The 21,208-nt window shown below is 40.1% G+C and overlaps 1 protein-coding gene across 1 annotated transcript; it reads left to right on the top strand.

Moving 5' to 3' along the window:
• Positions 1–6,791: 6,791 nt before the first annotated feature.
• On the top strand, positions 6,792–19,062 carry npffr1l2 (neuropeptide FF receptor 1 like 2; the record flags this gene model as incomplete). Its single annotated transcript, XM_084414254.1, has 3 exons — positions 6,792–7,140; positions 15,029–15,128; positions 18,063–19,062. The coding sequence occupies 3 exons, from the start codon at positions 6,792–6,794 to the stop codon at positions 19,060–19,062; spliced, it is 1,449 nt and encodes a 482-aa protein (XP_084270380.1).
• Positions 19,063–21,208: the final 2,146 nt, after the last annotated feature.

The raw sequence follows: 21,208 nt of genomic DNA on the forward strand, positions 1-21,208 counted from the left end.
ATTTGTTAGGTTCTACAACCTAGAAGTTCCCGCCCTGCAGGCTAGACTTCTGTCAGCCTAAGTTGCGAGTATGTTCTGTTCAGGTTCGTTCACGCGCAGGCTACTCTCACGCTAATCTTAGCTCCCCTGGCTGAACTACACTGTGAGGATAGTTATCCACATGTCAGTATGGACCGGCTGTGCCGCTCTGTATTCTTGGCCACATGATACTGTGTGCTTATGTACATGTACTGGCCCACTCAGGTTGGCCGTCTTATTCCCACTGATCTGTGTTTGGGCGTGACGTCACGCAGGGCTCAGTGGTAGGCTGCTGCAGTTGCCGCGGAGCAGACAATGGACGCGCTAGTAAGCCCGCTCTAGGTCTGCTAGCTGCTGCAACGCGTTGACAATAAATACAAAATTAAGGATAATTTTTGGCTTCAATATCTCGAGAAAAGATTACTTTACCCGTAGCGTAAGCAACTTACGCAATACGCGTTCCCTCTTCTAGAGAGAACCGAGGTTACGTTAGTAACCAAGTACGTTCCTCTCCTGTACAAATTAGGGGCTCATAAATTTAATCAAAATGGTTTTGAAGAATATCAAGATGACAAGTTCGCTTTACAATCAGTGTTCATTCAGTCAACCAAAAAATTACACAGAACAGATTAAAAACAACACTAACCAGATATGGATAAACAAGTGTGTTGGTCACACTTAATATTAGGTGTCTTTAAAGCTGCAGTCCATAGTTTTTCCTCTTTGTCGCCATCTCTGTTCGAAATCTGCAGTTGCAGTTATTTGCGGAATTATCAACTTTACGTGGGTTGTGCCTCGGCACGGCACAGCGCGGATGAATCCAATGTTTTGAGGAGAATGTGTGGCTGTCAGTCACCGCGCCGGTGTGGATCCTGTCATTCGGAATTACAGATTCTACTTTTTAGAAGTATGACCAACATAAGAATTTTCACAAGAAAATGTCATCTGAACAAGTAACATCCACTTTTGTTCTGACCAACTAAGGGAAAAAAAGCATTGCAGTAAATCTAAATAACCCCTTTAAATTGATTAAATCTAACGATCGCTTATATCACGTCAAACCGTGCAAATGATACTTTTTCCTCAAATTGTTAATGTTAACAACATCTGCATTTTGTGACTACATTTAACCGATATTTATCCTTGTTTTCGCATGGGCCCAATTGAAGTCTCTTTTTTCTATAGCCACTCAGAAGTCCGAAGTCTTTTGCATTTTACAACGGGTGAATCTCCAGTCACTGGTGATTGTCGTTTGAACCTTTCTGGATCTGCCATCAAATTGATAAGTTTAAATATATTAAGTGCTGTGAGAAAAGGCTATACATCTCCACCTCCAACATCCAACGCAACATAGACTACTAGCCAAGACACCTTCTTTATGTGTACAGATGTGACGTAATGACGCAAAGACATGCTCGAATTTCCCGCGGAAATCCACCAGTACCACTGAAATTAAAAACATTATTTCAAGCTTACCGTTTTGAATCGAGCTGAATTGAATTGAGGCAAGCAGATAGTTTTGAACACTGGCTGGTGATGTACTTGCTCAAATTTATTTTGGATAATTTCTAACCCAAACAAGTTATGGACTGCAGCTTTAACTATGAACTTACATAAAAAAATAAGTACAATGTAAATTACAATGTAATTGCAAATCATGGTGACACTTTATGGTTACACTTTATTTTAAGGTGTCATTGTTACAGTGTAATTATACTTTTATGTACAGAGTAATATTAAGCAACTACATGTACTTACTAAAGGGTTAGGGTAGGATTAGGATTTGCTTGAGGGTCAGTTGCATGTAATTATGCATAATTTACTGTTATTACTATGGTAAGTACATGTAGCATATGTATCAAGGATACTGTAAAATAAAGTGTTACCCACTTTATTTATAGTGTCCTTGCTACACCTGTTACATGTAGTTACTGTAGTAACAATAAATTATGCATAATTACATGCAACATAAAAACTACCAAAACTCTTCGGACAAGGGCAGATGTCAACTGAATCTTAATAGAATCTGTATTGCAATATCATTTGAAAGGCAGATTCTGTTAAAAAAGACAGATCAATTCAATTAATAGCTTAGTCATAGCCAATCATCATTTAATAGCCAGTCATCATTTTCTCTAATTAGTAGAGCATATTCAGTGCATGCTGTGAGGATATTTAATGTATTTGTTCTGAGATAGGACAGAATACTCCTGCCATTTAAACTGAAAGTAATGAGTATGGTTACCTGGTAATTAACAGTGCCCTCCCAATCACAAAGACAACTCCTCGGCTCTTGCTGAGACATACTGTAGATTGATACAGAATACCGAGGATATTTACTTCCTCACTTCACAGCAAGTCTCTCTCGATTGTTTTATTACTTGCAGCAAACTCAACAGCTTTGCACCACAGGATGTAACTCCAGCTCCATCAGACTGTTGTGAGGTCCTTAATGGTTGGAGAAATTGAGACCACGTGGGTAGTATCATTCCCATTTTATTCACAGTTGAACAAGAGTTTAATTACAAGAACATAAATGTCTCATTGTCTTTGAAATAAAGTTTTTTTTTATGTTGGTCAGTATTAATAACAGTTCCGTGGTTAGATGATTATGTTGTATTGAAATGTTTAATTGTTTTGATCTATGCCCCAAGCTTGTGTGAAACATTAATTAGCACTCCCATTAAAACATCAGTTTAAAGGCAATGGCAACAGACAGAACAATTAGTGCTGCAAGTTCATGGATTTAAATCTCATCTTTCCAGTAAACTTTCCCTCAGAATGTTGTCCTTTGTGTTACATATACTGCCTGTATGTGTCTATTCCTGTAAAAAAAAAAAAAACCCGTCTCATTTTTTCTCCATCATAATTAATACACAAACTATTTCACTCTGATCAATATTGTAAGCGTTCATATTTAAAGGGAAAGTCTGACCAAAAATTTTAAATCATTTACTCACCCTCATGTCTTTCCAAACCTATATGGCTTTCTTTCATCTGTGGAACACAAAATAATATATTTTGAAGAATGTTTGTAACTAAACAGTTTGGGTTCCCAAACAATATCTTCTTTTGTCTTTGGCAGAAAAAATAAATAAACACAGGTTTGAAAAGACTTTAGAAACTTCAAAAAATGATGACAGAATTTTCATTTTTGGAAGAATTATCCCTTTAAGACAGCACTCTTTTGATATTCCTTAAGCATTCTAGCCAGAGGTTTGTACTTAACCCTTATCCTATTCAACTTCTGAAATTATTTCAGCCCAAACTGCTGAATATACAGACAATATTTAAAGGTAGGGTTAACCAGCACATGTTGTCTTTGGGGTGCTGATATGATCCCAAAAAGGCCACAACAAAACTTGCGTATATGCGTTACATATCATGTTTCTTAGTATGGGCCCTATCTTGCACCCAGCGCAATGGACTTGGTACACCGATGCATGTATCATTACTATTTTGCACCCGCGCACAGCGGACTTTTCCCTCCACAGATGCACGTCGGTAAATTAGGAAATTAACTTGCGCTCCCGGGGGCGGTTCAGCAAAAAGAGGAGGCGTGTTCCGGCGCAAACGTTCTCTGGTGCTATTTTGCAGGTTTAGAAAACAATTCCGCCACTGACCAGGAAAAACCTAGTCTAAAGTCAGTTGCGCATGTTATTCATATGCTATTTTAAGGGCGCATGCTTGGCCATAATCAATGTAGCGTGTGCACAACGCGCATGCACTTTGCTTATCTCATCTACACACAGACGCAGCAGTTCTCATTTTTAGAAAACCATACATTACAAGGAAAAATATTAACACACGAGGGAAATCATTGTTGTGTCCATGAAGATGTGAAAAAATATTCATAAATCTAGCTTACACATTTACCTAAAATTTTTATACGCCTGTTTAACCGAAGCTAATTTGGGTGGGTTTCTCCAATCCCCATACAATGTCACTTCTCTGTCTTTTACGGCCCTGACGAGAATGTCGGTCTCCTCGGCTGTGAACCGCTCCTGGCCTGCGACTGGCAAATCTGCCGTTATAATAGCAATCCGCCATGGAACAAGAGCGCCTGCTCTTAAAGGGAATGTGAGATGACGCTCTGATTGGTTTATTTCATGTTACGCCTAAACCACACCTATGAATAATGAAGCTTCTTCAGACCAACCCATTTTAGATTTGTGTCGGGCGCAAGAGTAATTTATCCCGCCGGTATAATAGCAACAGCGCCCAAGACCCGCCCACAAAGTTACTTGCGTTTCGCGCTTGATACTTGCGTTTCAGATCGTTAAAATAGGGCCCTATGTGTTCATAGTTATTTTAGACAATTTTCCAAATACATTTTTAGAAATCATTTAATAAAGAAGAACGCTTGTTGCTGGTTACTGGTACACAGTAAAATCCCAAGTGTTAAACAAACACTTTCATATGGTCCCAATCTATAAAGAGTAAAATTAACACGAAATCAATGTTGCAGTTAGTGAAATAAAGTAATAAAATAAAGTAGCCTAGATTCACTCTACAAGTGATGATTGAACATTAGTGATGACATCTGCAGTTAACAAACAGAATCACAGAAGATAAAAGGAGAAAAAAAAGAAAAGAAAAAAGAGACAGCTAGGCTCACACCCGCAAGACCATGCTGGTGAACCAGATCCACCAGCTCCTCAGGGCTCGCAAAATTTCAAAATCGCTGGTAGCCCTTCGGGCAGGCACTCTCCAGATTTTGGTAGCCCGAAATGAATTTTACTAGCCCATATAAAAAGACTAAATTTTTAATGTAGAATATTGGTTAGGAGTCAACACAATGAATCAAAAACTTTTTCAAAACACAAATATCAACAAATATGCATCTGGTTCTAACTGAACTGAAATGTGTGTGACCAGTATGGAACATGAATCAGTCTGTGTCGGTGGCTCAGCCCCCAATGAGGGTATGATAAAAAAATAATAATAATAAGTAACTCTTTAGTTTAGGGTTTAATGCTCACTATTAACTTGTTTCATTAACATGCAGATGGCAGGGTTTTTTCAACACTGAGGTCCCGATTGTGAGATATGCTAGTTAGTGGGGTTCGGGAGCACCCCCGAAAAATTGATCTACATATGTGCATTTTAAGATGTTTTGAAGGCCAAAAAAATTGGATAACAATAGCTTTAAAACCATGTAAGTGGGCAGCTGATTATTTTTCTCTCCTCATCAGCATAACACTCCTATTCTCTTAGTTTTTCTCTTGCTCTGTCTCTTCCCCTCCTAAAGCTGAGCTTTGACCGATAGAGGCTTTTCATTTTTGTCTGTCAGTGAAAAAAGTAAACAAAGGGTCAACTGATAGGTTGATTTATGAATCATTTTCTCAGATGCATTAATTTACTGAAAGCTACTAGGAAAGCTAGGTAGCCTAACTAAGTTTATTGAATTCATTCACAATATGTACACATTCATTATTGATCTTATTCCTAATACAGGGCCGTAGACAGGGCTTTATAATCGAAGAGGTCATACATTTAAGGTTATTAAGGGGTTTAAATTTTGTATTTCTCGGATATGTCCATTTCAAGACGTTTGAAGGCCAAAAAAGGATAAGAAATAGCTTTAAAACCATGTCAGCAGGCAGTAGATGATACTTGCTCTCACTTCTTATCCATCACTCTTTCTTTTTCTCTCAGTCTCCTCATCTTGCCATCTCTTTCCCTACCTAAAGCTGAACTTTTTTTAATTTACTGAAGGCTACAAATTGTATATTAATTCTCAACATGTACACATTCATTATTAATCTTGTGCCTATGATGAAAACGGCTTTGTTAATGCTAATGTCCCCTCACAATGACAGTAAACTAATTATTAGTCACATTACATAGGCCTATTTTTAGTTCCAAATGGCGAAATTCGCCAAAAGTATATTCATTTGCCTGATTATTTTTGTCATTTGTTTCACATTTATGACCTAAAAAAGCTGTCAAATATGAAATGTTTAGTTTAGCTACTTACATCTTATCTCGCACTTGACCGTAAACTGAAGCGTCGAGTCGCTCTGCTCAAATTCGCGCTCAGCAGCTTCTTGTGAACATAAAGCCCGCCTACTTTGATTTGATTGGTCATCTCAATATTCTGACATTTAGACGAGCACCGCAGACCAATGAGACTCAGATGAACACACACACACCCTGTCCTCTCTGTTTCTGACGTGCTCGGCGCCGCTTCGGATTGAAGATGAAGAACGCGCTGAATCTGATTATAACAAGACTGAAGCGAACACTATTTCAGATAGCCCGTCGGGCAGGCTGGTTATGCATTTTGGTAGCCCGACTGGAAAACACAATATCGCCCCCGGGACGTCGGGCAGGCGATTTTGCGAGCCCTGCTCCTATTTGCTTGAGAACTTTCTTTTATGCATATTTTTTACTGCCTTGCAAGCTCTGGCAATTTATTTTCTAGAAATGCAAATGTAGTCTTGTTCTAAACTCACTACGCATAAAATCACAGAAAAAGTACAATGACAGCCTTGAAGAGCTAGGGCTATTGATCAATCTGAAGATGCTGGAAAGCATTCATACGCCATGCATCAGATGTATCAAGCTTTCCTGTTGAAACTGACTACACATAAAGCCTGACGCTCTCTAGTGCTCAAATTCTTTGCATGAATGCATTTTACAATGAAAAGTCATTATTGTCTCTGTTTTGACATTATTGTTTTTAATTGGCTCTACTGTGGTGTGTTTTCAAGTTGTTCACCCTCAGGTGCTTTCTGCAACCAGCATAGCAAGAGGAACTCTGTGACAGCATGGAGGACGAGCTAGCAGAAGTGGAGATGTTGCAGGAGCTTTCCACACTCTATTTGAACAGCAGTCTCCTGAATGCTTACGCAAACCACAGTAATGTCACCAACCACACCAGTATCACCTACTACCCATATTACCAGCACTCTCTGCCTGTGGCTGCCACCCTGACAGCGGCCTACCTCTTCATCTTCCTGTTGTGCATGGTGGGAAATGGCTTGGTATGTCTGATTGTGCTGAAGAACCGGCGGATGAGAACGGTCACGAACCTCTTCATCCTCAACCTGGCCGTTAGTGACCTTCTGGTGGGCGTTTTCTGTATCCCAACAACCCTGGTGGACAACCTCATTACAGGTAAAACACATCAATACACTGACACAAACATGTGAAGGAGAGAGAGAAAAAACAAATCCTAATCCTGTCTTTTGCCTTGACCACTTCCTTAAGCTAAAAATATTTCTCCACTGCTCATGGCTTTGTATATAGCACATCTTTTGAGCATTTCTCCACTCAGCAAGTCTCTTATTACTGCAGTGAACCCTGAGGCCAGTTAGCTCCTTTCCACTGCATTATGCTGGGTTGTATCTCAATCCCACAGTTCTAAGTCTAGAGCTAATACTCCTACAACATTGACCTATTCTGACATTTACTAGCTGCAGTACATATGTCAGTTCTTGCTATTAGACTTTGGCTCAGTAGAACAAAAAGCAAAAATTTTCCCTTAGTTCATTGTCTTGTGTTAACTTAATTACGTAGATTGTGTTTGTACTAGAGGATGGATACCCGACCCGAGCCCGACGGGCCGGGCCGGGTTCGGACAGATATTTAGAAATTATGTTCGGGTTCGGTCACATCAGCAAGATAAGGCATTGAACATTTCAAATTTAAAACAGCTTATTATGTAGGTAGCCAATGTGCCTGATGCTTTCCCTTGATGCAAACATCCGTTTTTGTGATTAAAATACATGTAAAATATTACCTTAACATCTGTCTTCCTGTGTGCGGAAATTTGTTTATGTAGCCATGAAAAAACGAAACATGTGCATGCGCGCCTGTGTTAAGTGCGCTTGTTGCTCCGTGCACGCTGATGCACTCATCCTGTTGACATTTCCGAATGCCTTCCTACAGTTACTTAATAAAAGCGGGCTTTCCACACAAACAAACGTACATTTGTCATTAGTATGAGAAAAAAATGGGATTTTAACTGTCGGTCTCGGGTCGGGCTCGGACATAAATATCTTTATGCCTGTCGGGCTCGGGTCGGATTCGGTTACTGCTCTGTCGGACGCGGGCCGGGCTCGGACAGAAAAATTTGGCCCGATTCGCACTCTAGTTTGTACGAGCTCTCTCTGTCTTGTTTTATTGACTCGGAGCCTGAGCCTGCCACAAAGATCGAGCCAGAGCGATCGCCAGAGGCGGTCTTCATGCCGGAGCCCGAGTCCAATGCAGAGTCAATCCAGGTGTGTTTGCTGGCAACAGCGTCAGTCATCGAATGGCATTTTAGTGGAGTTTGTCGGCTTGAATACAAGCCCTGCCCACCCTTCTGCGGCTGAGGATGAGGTATTTAAACAGAGCTGGATTAATGTATTACATGATGAGCTGAATGAGCTGGATGAGAAGGCTTTTGTTGTACTTCAGTCATCTCCACTCCCAGCCAGTTCCTCACTGTTTCAATAATCACTGGATATTTCCAAGTTGTCGCTGGTTATGCCCAGTACCAAGTCTCCTTCATTGCAGATGCTCAGCCTCCCTCTCCCTCCTCCACTGCCAACACCATCCAGTTCATCTGCCTCGTCTCCGCTGTCACCATTCAGCTCCTCCAGTTGTTCCACTCTGCTGCACGGACCCATCTCTATCTGCCTCCGGATCTACTCCTCCTTCCCTCCGGATCCACCATTGTCCTCATTCCACAGTCTCCACCTCAGTCACACTTGCCAGCAGCTCCACCGTGGCCCTCCAGACTTTTGGCACCACCTTCAGCTCCACCTTGGTCTCAACCTCTACCATATCTACCCCAGTCAGCAATCTCCCTTGGTTCCATCTGGAACTCATCCTCCTGCTCCTCCCATTTATGCTCTGGTCCCTCCTGTCTCTGCCCTGGCTCCTCCCAGGTCATCGTCTCAATGGTGTCTTATTCTGCCCGCTCCTCGTCCTCCTCCAGAGTCCTCACCCTCCCTCCTCAGATTGGACTGTTTGGCAGAGTGTGGAGTGAAAAAAGGTTAAGCGCATCAAAATGTTTGACGATATAACTTTAGCTCATAATTTTTAGGTTGATACTTCACGTCACGAAAAACTAAGTTGGAAACACTTTTTGTCGAGAAAAAGGGTTTTAACGCAAATAAATGTGGTGTCACATGACAGAATTAGCCTATATGCAGTGTTCGTGGCGTTTCTCCCATTAAATAACTGTTTCTCTGTAGTTCAAAGGCACATTAAATCTATTATACAAAGGCACATTATAATCACATTATTAAATTGTATATAAAATTAAGCTATTTATTGTAAATTATTTATTGTAGATAATTGCAACAATATATATTTTTTTTACAGTGTATAAATTCTGGATGAGAAGGCTGCCCAATTTCAGGTAATACAATAAAAAATATTCATGTTGTCCCAACACAAATAGTTTAAGTTCAATTTAATTAATTTAAATTAATTTTTAATTGAAGTCAAGTGGATTGAATGCAATGAAAACAGATTGAAAAATCATGTTGCATTAGCACATTTTAAATAAGTCCATTTTTAGGAGAGTGCAGTAAATATTAATAAAACCAACACATTTAATCAAATAAAATGTCTTGCTAATAGGTTAACAATAAATAAAACTCAGGCAAATCAGCAACATTGAGTAGTATATCCTCAATATTTTTTCTTTGATCACATAATTGTTAAATGCTTCTCTTCTCCTCTCCAGTCACCTACCCCCTAGATCCCATCCCCATCTCTCTTACACTTTTACCAGCACACACATCATCAACATCTCTCCACACTGGGATTTCCCTACTGCATTCAAGCAGGCTTGGGTAACTCTGCAGCTTCAAAAACCCACATTAAACACTTGTAGATAGTTACAGACCTATCTTTCCCATACCATTCATAGCGAAAACACTTGAACAAATACTGTAGTTTTCAACCAGGTATCATCTTTCCTCTCACAGAGTAACCAGCTAGACATCAACCAATCTGGTTTAATGAACGGCCAATCAACCTAGCCTGCATTGCTGTCAGTCACTGAAGCACAGGGATTGCGAAAGCTGATTCCAAATCATCCGTTCTCATTCTCCTGGATCTCTGCTGCCTTTGACACTGTGAATCATCAGATCCTTCTGGCCACCCTCTCATCACTGGACATCATAGGAACTCCACTTCACTGGTTTGAATCCTATCTCATAGGTAGGTCTTTCAGGGTTGCCTGGAGAGGGGAGGTATCCAAAGCACATCAACTGATCACGGGGGTTCCTCAGGGTTCAGTTCTTGGGCCCCTCCTCTTCTCTATATACACTACATCACTGGGACCCATCATACAGGCACATGGTTTCTCCTACCATTGCTATGCTGATCACACACAGCTCTACCTTTAATTTAACCAGATGATCCCACAGTAGCTGCACTATTCTCAAGCTGTGATAAAATGGATGAAAGAACATCACCTGCAGCTTAACCTGCCAAAGACTGAGCTTCTCGTATTGCCAGCCAATCTGACTCTACAGCACGATTTCACCATCCAGCTAAGTTCATCATCAATCACCCCATCAAGGTCGACCAGTTTTCTCCTATGCCTGATAAGTTTGGAGAACACCTGACAATAGATCAGAGACCATTCCTCCATACAGAATCTCTCCAGATCCTTCAGATTCCCAGATCCACATTGGTGCTTCTTCTCTTCAGTTCAGCCCACTCATCTTCTATAGGGTTCAGGTCATGGCTTGGGATGGTCATGGCTGAAGCTTCCTTTTGTGCTCAGTGACACTTTAGTGTTGATGGAAGATCCAACCACAGCACATTCTAAGATTTCTAGCATCAGGTTTTGAGGTCATCATGTTTTGATTTTTTATCTGTTGGTATTTGCTAGAATCCATGATACCATGTATCTGAACAAGATGTCCAGGACCTCCAGCAAAAAAAATAGGCCTACAACATTAAAGATCCAGCAGTATATTTAACCGTGGGCACGGGGTACTTTTTGTCCCTGTTAGCATCAAACCCATCTGGTGATCTGACCATAGAACCTCATCCCATTTGAAGTTCCAGCCGTGTCTGACAACTGAATATGCTGGAGTTTGTTTTTGGATGAGCGAGGAGATTTTTCTTGAAACCCTCCCAAACAATATGTGATGTAGGGGTTGTTTGATTATTATTATTTTTTAGTTTATTTTTTTAAGGCTTTTTGACCCTAAGGCTCAACTAATCTCTGCGATTCTCCATCTGGGATCCTTGGAGAGTCTATGGCCACTCAAACTCTCCTCCGTGCATAAGAATGTAGACACAAGTCCTCTTCCAGGCAGATTCATAACATCTTTAGATAATTGGAACTTCTTAATTATTGCCCTGATGGTCAAAATGGGGATTTTCAATGCTTTAGCTATTTTCTTACAGCCACTTTCTATTTTGTAAAGCTCAACAATCTTTTGCTGCACATCAGAACTATATTCTTTGGTTTTACTCATTGTGATGGATGATTAAAGGACAAGTTCGGTATTTTACACTTAAAGCCCTGTTTTCAGATCGTTTCTGATGAAATAGAACGGTTAAGATTGAAATTTGGACACATGCTGCTGGCCCGAGAATTTGGCCCGGTTTCTGTGGTAGCACCCCCCCACCTCCACAATGGTTGCATAGGTGCACTGGAACAATCCTTCCTAAAATGCATTAAACTTTCGTTTACAAAGACGTGAAACTCACCGAGTGGTCAGGGGTGTTCACTGATATGCTCACACAAAAATCGCTGCAAAAGATGCTTTCCAACAGATTTTATCGTAGTTTTTGTCCAACTCCATTGACTTGTATTGGATGTGCTATGAGGTACGGTATTACTCCGCCACCGGAAACGGAAATGGGGTTGTTTGTATTCTTTCTGTAGTCTTATGCAGTCGCGGTATCATAGGCTACGCTATCCAAACGGAAGAATGTACGGGTGTGAGGCGTTTGGAAAAATAGGTCCACAGTTTTACAACGAATGGTAAAACACCTGTTGGAAAGCATCTTTTGCAGCGATTTTTGTGTGAGCTAATCAGTGAACACCCCTGACCACTCGGTGAGTTTCACGTCTTTGTAAACGAAAGTTTAATGCGTTTTAGGAAGGATTGTAGGAAGGAATTCTCGGGACAGCAGTATGTGTCCAAATTTCAATCTTAACTGTTCTATTTCATCAGAAACGATCTGAAAACAGGGTTTTAAGTGTAAAATACCGAACTTGTCCTTTAAGTAGATTCACCAATGACTTTTTAGCATCTCAAAGTTGATGAACACATTGTGGCTTTTCCCTAGCCTGACAAGCCAGACCCACATCAAGATGTTGGGTCTGGGAACACACCATTGGTAGGGCTCAATCCGAGGGGCGGGATAAACGGTTGTCTTTCAAATTCCCTCTGCACGCAATAGGATAGCGCTACAACCAACCAGAGCGTTTTCCCACCAGCAGAGCTAGTTGATAGATTAAACTTTTGCCGTATCCGGTCGGCAAAATTCCGAACACATTTTCCTTTTTTAAAAATGACTTCAGTGCCGTTCTTTGTTCTTTTCTCAAAGAAAAGCTTAACTCCAAGTCTTCCAGAGGATGCCGATTCAAAAAACCGATGTTCGCCAGCAGCAGCAGCCATCTTCTATGTTTTCAAGTAGCAGGGAATTCACACGGAACCGTTTCAACTCTGCCGTCAATATGTTAAGCCCGCCCACCGACTCTATACACGATGTGATTGGCCCAACTATAGTTTGGTTTTTCCAGCTCGCAAGCCAACGGAGAGTTGTTAGACGACAGTGGCTGCAAAATAAAATTTGCTGCCGCTAGGGTACGTCTAGATTTCTAGGCTAGCTTTTCCCAGCTGTCCTTGAGCGAACTCAGCATGTGGTTTACTCCAAACTCAGTGACTACAACCATGAAGGTTTTAGCAATCTTTCTCCTTTGATTTTATAACCAGCAACCCACACAAACTTGGGTAAGAGAAGCACATCCACTTTGCAAACAAAGATCCCTCTGCATGCTGGTAATCAAACACACTGTGCTCACAACCAATAGTCTCCATTCATTTAATCTCAAATCTAAACTCATTTTAGCTGATAAAAAAATTTTGATGATGAAATTGATGAATGAATTTTTTGATTTTTTGGAGCTTGGTTCGTATTGCCAGCAGTAAGTCAGACTTGTTCCCGGTGCGTGTTGGACTCCGGCAGGGCTGCCCTTTGTCGCCGGTTCTGTTCATAATTTTTATGGACAGAATTTCTAGGCGCAGCCAGGGGCCGGAGGGGGTCGGGTTTGGGGACCACACGATTTCATCTCTGCTCTTTGCGGATGATGTTGTCGTGTTGGCCTCATCAGACCAGGACCTCCAGCATGCACTGGGACGGTTTGCAGCCGAGTGTGAAGCGGCTGGGATGAAAATCAGCACCTCCAAGTCCGAGGCCATGGTTCTCAGTCGGAAAAGGGTGGTTTGCCCGCTTCAGGTTGGTGGAGAGCTCCTGCCTCAAGTGGAGGAGTTCAAGTATCTTGGGGTCTTGTTCACGAGTGAGGGAAGGATGGAACGGGAGATTGACAGGCGGATCGGTGCAGCTTCTGCAGTAATGCGGTCCCTGTACCGGTCTGTCGTGGTGAAGAAGGAGCTGAGCCGCAAGGCGAAGCTCTCGATTTACCAGTCAATCTACGTTCCTACTCTCACCTATGGTCATGAGCTGTGGGTCATGACCGAAAGGACAAGATCCCGGATACAAGCGGCCGAAATGAGCTTTCTCCGCAGGGTGGCTGGGCGATCCCTTAGAGATAGGGTGAGAAGCTCGGTCACTCGGGAGGAGCTCAGAGTAGAGCCGCTGCTCCTCCACATCGAGAGGGGTCAGTTGAGGTGGCTCGGGCATCTTTTCCGGATGCCTCCTGGACGCCTTCCCGGGAAGGTGTTCCGGGCATGTCCCACCGGGAGGAGACCCCGGGGAAGACCTAGGACATGCTGGAGAGACTATGTCTCCCGGCTGGCCTGGGAACGCCTCGGTGTCCCCCCGAAAGAGCTGAGAAGTGTCTAGGGAGAGGAAAGTCTGGGCATCCCTGCTTAGACTGCTGCCCCCGCGACCCGGCCCCGGATAAGCGGTAGAAGATGGATGGATGGATGGATGGATGGATTAATATGTGTATGTGGGTGATTCTCCAACTACAGGCACTTTTGTGTCCTTGGCCTTTTTTTTGTAAATAAATAAACAAACAAATGCACAAATACATTGTCATTATGAAGTTCATGCTCCAACATCCTAGTAACCACCAAATCTTGCCCGTTTTCTTTTAAAAATGCTTTTGCAAGGCTGTTTATTAGCAGATTTTGCCGTTTTATGCTTGTCACCTAAACCAAACTGGCCCTCTTTGAATGTAAAAAAATAATATATATAATATATATATATATATTGCAATTTCAAGTTTAGTTTAACATTTGGTTTACAGAACATTTTCTTATTTAGTTGAAGCAACATGTCTTTCTGAGGATACTACTCTATTTAGGCTGCTGAGCATTACTATTTATGTCTCCACTCTCCATGTTTTGTGTCATCCGTCTTTGAGCTGTATGTTTACCTGCTGTACCATTATATGTGCACCAACAGGTGAGTTTTTGGAGGCAACTGTTATATTCTCCCTCATGCTGTTACATGCTGTAGAATTATGTTCATTTAAAAAAAAAAAAAACGTATGTTTCTAACGTCTAAGCATCATCAACTTGTGTTTATCATAGACCTTATTTTACTCGTAAACTGAAAAACGACCTCATAAAAAACCATAGGAAAATCTCGAGGGAACCACTGTCTTGACACAAAGGTAAAGGAAACAAATCAAGATCTGGCTTTTCACGCTAGACAGCCTGCTGATAAATCGAGAAAAATCTTTTACTCTCACTCTGCTTTCAGCAATTTTTCTTTAGCTCGCTCTCTCTCTCCCCTGAAAGTGTGTGTGTGTGTGTGTGTGTGTGTGTGTGTGTGTGTGTGTTTTGAGGGGGTTGTGTGAAGCCCAATTTACCTTGTCAATCATTACTCTCTCTTTTTTTCCTCCAAGGTTGGCCGTTCACAAACACAGTCTGTAAGATGAGTGGTCTGGTACAGGGAATGTCTGTGTCTGCCTCTGTGTTCACACTGGTGGCCATTGCAGTGGACAGGTCAGTGATGTCATTACATGAATCTGATGAAACTTGTCAAGAATATTTTAAAATCCAATTCTAAATTATACATATTTGAAATGAAATAAAGACATTAAACTAAATATTTTTATAAAAATGTTTGAAATTAATACAGCACTGTGCAAACGTCTTAGGCGCGTTAGTATTTTCACACACACACACACACACACACACACACACACACACACACACACACAGTTGTAAGCAGTTATTTGTTTCTTTGCTGTAGTGTGTCAGTAGGAAATATCAGTTTATATTTCCAAACATTCCTTCTGCCATTAATTGTAATAATGCACAAGGAGTCTGACAACAGCCGGCATGATCCACATGGAGATCTGATTTTTTAGAGTCTGTGATTACGTGAAGAAACAGAAAAAACTGAGACGAACTGTGGCAATGTCTCCAAGATGCTTGACGAAACCTGCACAGCTGCTGTACTGTGAAAGGTTTTAGGCACTTGTGTAACAATGCTGTAAAGTAAGGATGCTTTCAAAAATAATGTCATAAATAGATTTTATTTATCAGTTAACTTCTATAAACAAAATCAAATCAATATTTGGTGTGACCACCCTTTGCATTCACTTTTTTTCAGGTAGCTTTGCTGGTAGGTTTTTTCAAGCGCCTCGTATATAAATAACTGGCTTAAAACCATTTTTTGGGAGGTGAAAATACTAACGTGCCTAAGACTTTTGCACAGCTTTACGCACGCGCACACACAAAACATATTATCAGGGTTTGAAATTAACTTTTTCATTCACCAGGCAATTTGGCTACTAAATTGTTACTGGCCATTCTGAATGGCATTTAGAAGCCAAAAAAATAAAAGGGGGGAAAAGAAAGAAATAAACCACTACGTCACAGCTTCTGTCTATCTATCTATCTATCAGCTATCTATCTATCTATCTATCTATCTATCTATCTATCTATCTATCTATCTATCTATCTATCTATCTATCTATCTATCTATCACATCTAAGCTGTGAAGCAGGCCTAATTCTATATACATACATACATACATACATACACACACACATATACATATACAGTATATATATATATATATATATATATACATATATAATATACATACATACACACATACATACATACATACACACACACACACACACACACACATATACATATAATAACATTTTGGATTTCATAGCATACGTTAATTTCTTATTCAAACAAAATCCTGTCATCATCTTGTCCCTTCCTCTTTCATCCTCATAATTTTCACCAAAAATGTGTTCTAGGTGGACAGATCAATACAGCACAAAGAACATAAAAAAAAAAAAAGTAGAATGTTGGAAAATAAAAATGTCTTTTCTGTTAACCAAATGCTTTTTTTAATCTTCGCTATTGCTTCAATGCAAATGAACAAGCACGCCGTTATTTGTTGCGTAGTGACGCGCATGTTCAAGTAAGCCAGATATGCACAGATTCTGCACAATACGCTGTATTTAATATATCATGATGACTCACGAGTATTTGCGCTAAATCTAAACAGATTTGTCTTACACCAACTTCCCCAGCAAAGTGACTAAGCATAATAAGTAACACGCCAAATTGGCTAGTGATTTGACAGTGTTACCGGGTTGGCAGGTGTTAATTTCAAACCCTGCAAATTATAATATATCTATCTACATACAATGTATATATATATATATATAAAATATTGCATTACAGTAATGACAATTTGGGGGCAAAAGTAGTTAATTGCCAAGGAAATAATGTTACAATGCAAAAAAATCTTTAATCAATTATAATTTCTTATTTTGGGCTGAAATGTGACGCGGACTTTGTGAGATTCAAAGTGAGATTCATTTCAATGTTTTGTCTGTGAGATTTATTCAGTGTTACTCCTCTGATCTATTGTGATAAATAGTCAAGTCAAGTCACCTTTATTTACACCTTTCTAAGCAGCTTTACAGTTATAACAGTTAAATAATGCAACAAAGTGTGTGCCGGCTGTACAGCAGATCTAGAAGAAAATAGCATCATAGTCCAGCTTAAGGAAATTTAAAGGGGTCATGAAATGCATTTTCAGATCTTTATATTATGTTTCTGGAGGTTAGCTTATGAAGTTAGCAAAGTTTTTGCTTCAAAACATTCAAATATTTGTAATAAATTATCATTTTCAATGTTTTTCACTCTCTGTTGAAAAAACACCTCAGTTCAATGGGCTTTGTCTTTGTCATAAATGCAATAAATGTCCACTGCTGTGATTGGCAAAATTCCTTGCACAGTTTACATCCCCTCCCCCACAGCCTGTGTGACATCTTTTTTGATGTTTGAGATGGCCAGAGTATTTATCTATACACGTATTGCTTTCTTAAAAAATGACTACAGTACAACACTCGCGACACATTGTGTAATAGGCTGATAATAGCAACGGTAACACAAACTACACCAACAGATCTACACAAGTATGTTCAACTTGACTACACTTCCTTCACACAATATATAATATTCAACTCAAGAAAATATTACTAATCAGTGTATGTAGCGATTTGATTAGCAGCACTCTAGCAGTGTTCCACTTAGTCTCCTGACAGTGTTAAATGCTGGTTTGACATATATTACAAACACACTTTATAAAGAATATAAATAAATGTACCGGCATTGCCAGTTTAATAATTTTAAACTGGGGAGATTGTTTTGAACTTGGAACTATGCTTTTGTTGCAGAGCAACCTCTTATATGTGTAAATATCAAGGACATTTGATTTTCCATTTCATGACTGCTTTAAGTAAAGACATTATGTTTTATGATAAAATACGACAAAAGGGGAAGTAAGCAGAAGAAAAGAATTATAGAAAAAGGCAGAGGATTAACTGACATTGGTGTACAGTTTATGCCTGATGGATTTATTCCAGCTGTAAAGAGCTCTGTTCCAATCTCCTCCAGGTTCCGTTGCATTGTGTACCCTTTCCAACCTAAACTGACCTTACTGGTTGCTAAGGTGACCATAGTGATGATCTGGGTGCTTGCAGTGGTGATTATGTGTCCATCAGCTGTGATGTTGACTGTGGAGAGAGTGGAGCATCATTACATGGTCAACAATGAAGACTACAACCACACATACACACTTTTCTCATGCTTTGAGAACTGGGCCAACCCACAGATGAGAAAAGTCTACACCACCGTCCTGTTTGCACACATTTACCTTATTCCCCTCACCTTGATCACGCTTATGTATGGACGTATCGGGATCAAACTCTACACCACCTCTGTGATCTCTGGGAACGATCAGCACGAAACGGGACAGTCTCACACCTCCCCTCCGGCTCCTGGAGCCCAGCAGAAAGGCCGGCCCCTCATTTCCCAAAAGAAGATCAAAGTGATCAAGATGCTGAGCATCGTGGCTCTGTTATTCACACTCTCCTGGCTGCCTCTGTGGACCCTGATGCTCCTCACGGACTACGGAGGTCTGGACGAAGATGACTTGGAGATGCTGAGCGGCTATGTGTTCCCATTCGCTCACTGGTTGGCCTTCTCAAACTCCAGCGTCAATCCCATCATCTACGGATACTACAATGAGAACTTCAAGAGGGGCTTTCAGGCGGTGTGCAGTACGCATTCGTGCTGCTGCGAGGGAATGTCTGTGAAGAGCGGAATGCAACGGAAAGCAGGAGGAGACGTTAGGGATCCTGCGGTCAACTCCAATCCCCTGAATTTCGGTGCAAGGAACCGGGTCTACAATGACGGCGATCTGAAGAACTCCGGGACGTCTCTGGAGTTGGAGCACAGGAGAACTGGCCGGCTTTGTAATAACTCTGCCTGCTCCAATGACACAGGATCCAGTGCGGGATCTGGGACCAAAGGGGTCACAAACCAAAAAGTCTTTCAGATGGAGGAGCCAGAAAGTCCTATCATAAGGGGTAAAAACCAAGCCTGGAATGAATAGATGGATTATTTATGCGATTAATGGACTCTGGTTGTGGGCAGTTGAGACTCCACAGATCTTTAATGTAAAGTGAGATCTGAAAGGTGAGATCATTAGATCAAGTCAGTACTAATCTCATCAGCACATTTCTGTGAAAACACTTGAAACACTCAAAGGCTGAATTAACAAATTTTTGGACTCAAAATTCTCAAGCTCTATTTTGTTTCCTGGAAAGTGCACACGAGAGCAATTTTAAAGGAGGTTGAAGTCAAATGAAGTCATATATTGCATATAGAATTTAATTTGCAATTAAAAGATTTTAATTCACCAAATTCTTGCAACAACACAAAAAATATATATTTAAAATAAACGTCTAGTCTAAACATCCAGCAGGAAAATCTGTGGGATACTTGGTAACATACTCAATTTCAAACATTTTAATCTTGTATAAAACATTTCTGATATTTGAATTGGAGTCTGCGAAATGACGTTTTAACCTGTCAGTTTTTCTAAGATCAGGCAACAAGCTGCGATCACTAAATTGGCTGTGTTTATCATTTCTCAAGGCGGTATTGCACAGCTGCACAAATATTTCCCGAAATCTGCATTGTATTTTGTATATTGTATTTGTGTGTGTCCTTTATTATGTAAATTAGTGATTTTATAACTGTTGTGAAAACCATTGGAGTGAACACATATGGTTAATACCAAAGGGGAAAGATGCCATATGTCATATTTGATATAGCTACTGTTGTTCACTATGTGAGAAAACAGAACAGCAGTGTGGTGAAGAGGCAAGGAATAAGCACAATCCGTGACTATGACTCAGATGTTTATATTTTAGTGTTCACTGTGTTTTTCATGCGTCTTAATTGGTCTGACTGTGGCTTTAAGAGGCTAATGTAAAGCCTGGCTTGGTACCTGGTGTCTAATTCTATACTTAATGCTGTAATAGCAAAATGAATGTAAATGGACTGTAAAGAGAATGAGTATGATAAATTCATACCATTATCTCTACAAGGAGGTGTTTTTCCTCCATGCTTCTTGAGCATGTTAAGTGTTACCTTAAAAGTGTAAATGAATTCTAACCGTTTTCTTGGGGTGAGACTAGGTGTCATAATTTGCACCAGGTCCTTTGAGGATGGTCACACATGCACATTGTTTATATTTTATCATAGTTTATCACACCACGGAAGACAAGCCTAGTCAAACACAGGCCCAGAGACTTCTTTCATTAAAAAAACATTTAAAAATCTTACAGACCCCAAAGAACAGAGTAAAATAGAGCTAATTAACACTTGAAAGGAAGGACATATTTTGTAACTATGACGTCAAATAACATCTAACCGTTCCTTACCTGCAAACTGCAAGTCGTACGCTATGGTGACAGTTATGTCTAAATGATCGATTATGACATAATCATCATCTTTTTTATATGCAATCAGTTGGGCTCACCTTGGGCCTTGAAGATCTTTTAATGGCTTTTATTGATTTCATGACATTGGGAAACTGGTAGCTATACATCAGAAATGTCTTTTTTTATATATATTTGTTAGAAAGTGTCCAGCTTTGCTCAATTCATTGCTTTCAGGTACATTAATGACAAAAAAATAAAGCTTATATTTATACAAATATTTTCTCAACAAACTCACAAAGAAATTACATTTGTCAAGTTGTTTGTGGAGTAGGAATTCTTTTTAAAATCATTTGCGATGCTATTGAAGCACATAATTCACTTCAAATCAGGTTTCTTTCTTTTAATGGGGGTCCATTAATTTCCTTAGTGAGTTTTGACCTCTCTTGTCCATCTGTCTGCTGCCTTCATATGGAATTCTATTTGGAGAACTACACAGATTATACCACACAATTTAATAACACTTGCACATCATCTCTATTCCAGAGTATAAGAAACCTAATAACTCCTTATAGTTTGAACTACTAAAAACAGATTGCCCATGACAAAGTCAATCAGAATAAAAACAAGAAGAATTAAGGTCTACCCTCTCTGACAGTACACAGAGAATAAAAACTAAGTCCCTGATAAACTGAATGAGAATTTGCATCAGTGTCTGGTATAATTATAAAATAGAGCTCTCTACAACAACAATTAGCTACATCACAACTTAAAATTAACTTTTAACTTTAAAATTAACAAGCATACAAATAA

The sequence above is a fragment of the Rutilus rutilus genome, assembly GCF_951802725.1.
Source record: "Rutilus rutilus genome assembly, chromosome: 7".
Taxonomy (NCBI): domain Eukaryota; kingdom Metazoa; phylum Chordata; class Actinopteri; order Cypriniformes; family Leuciscidae; genus Rutilus; species Rutilus rutilus.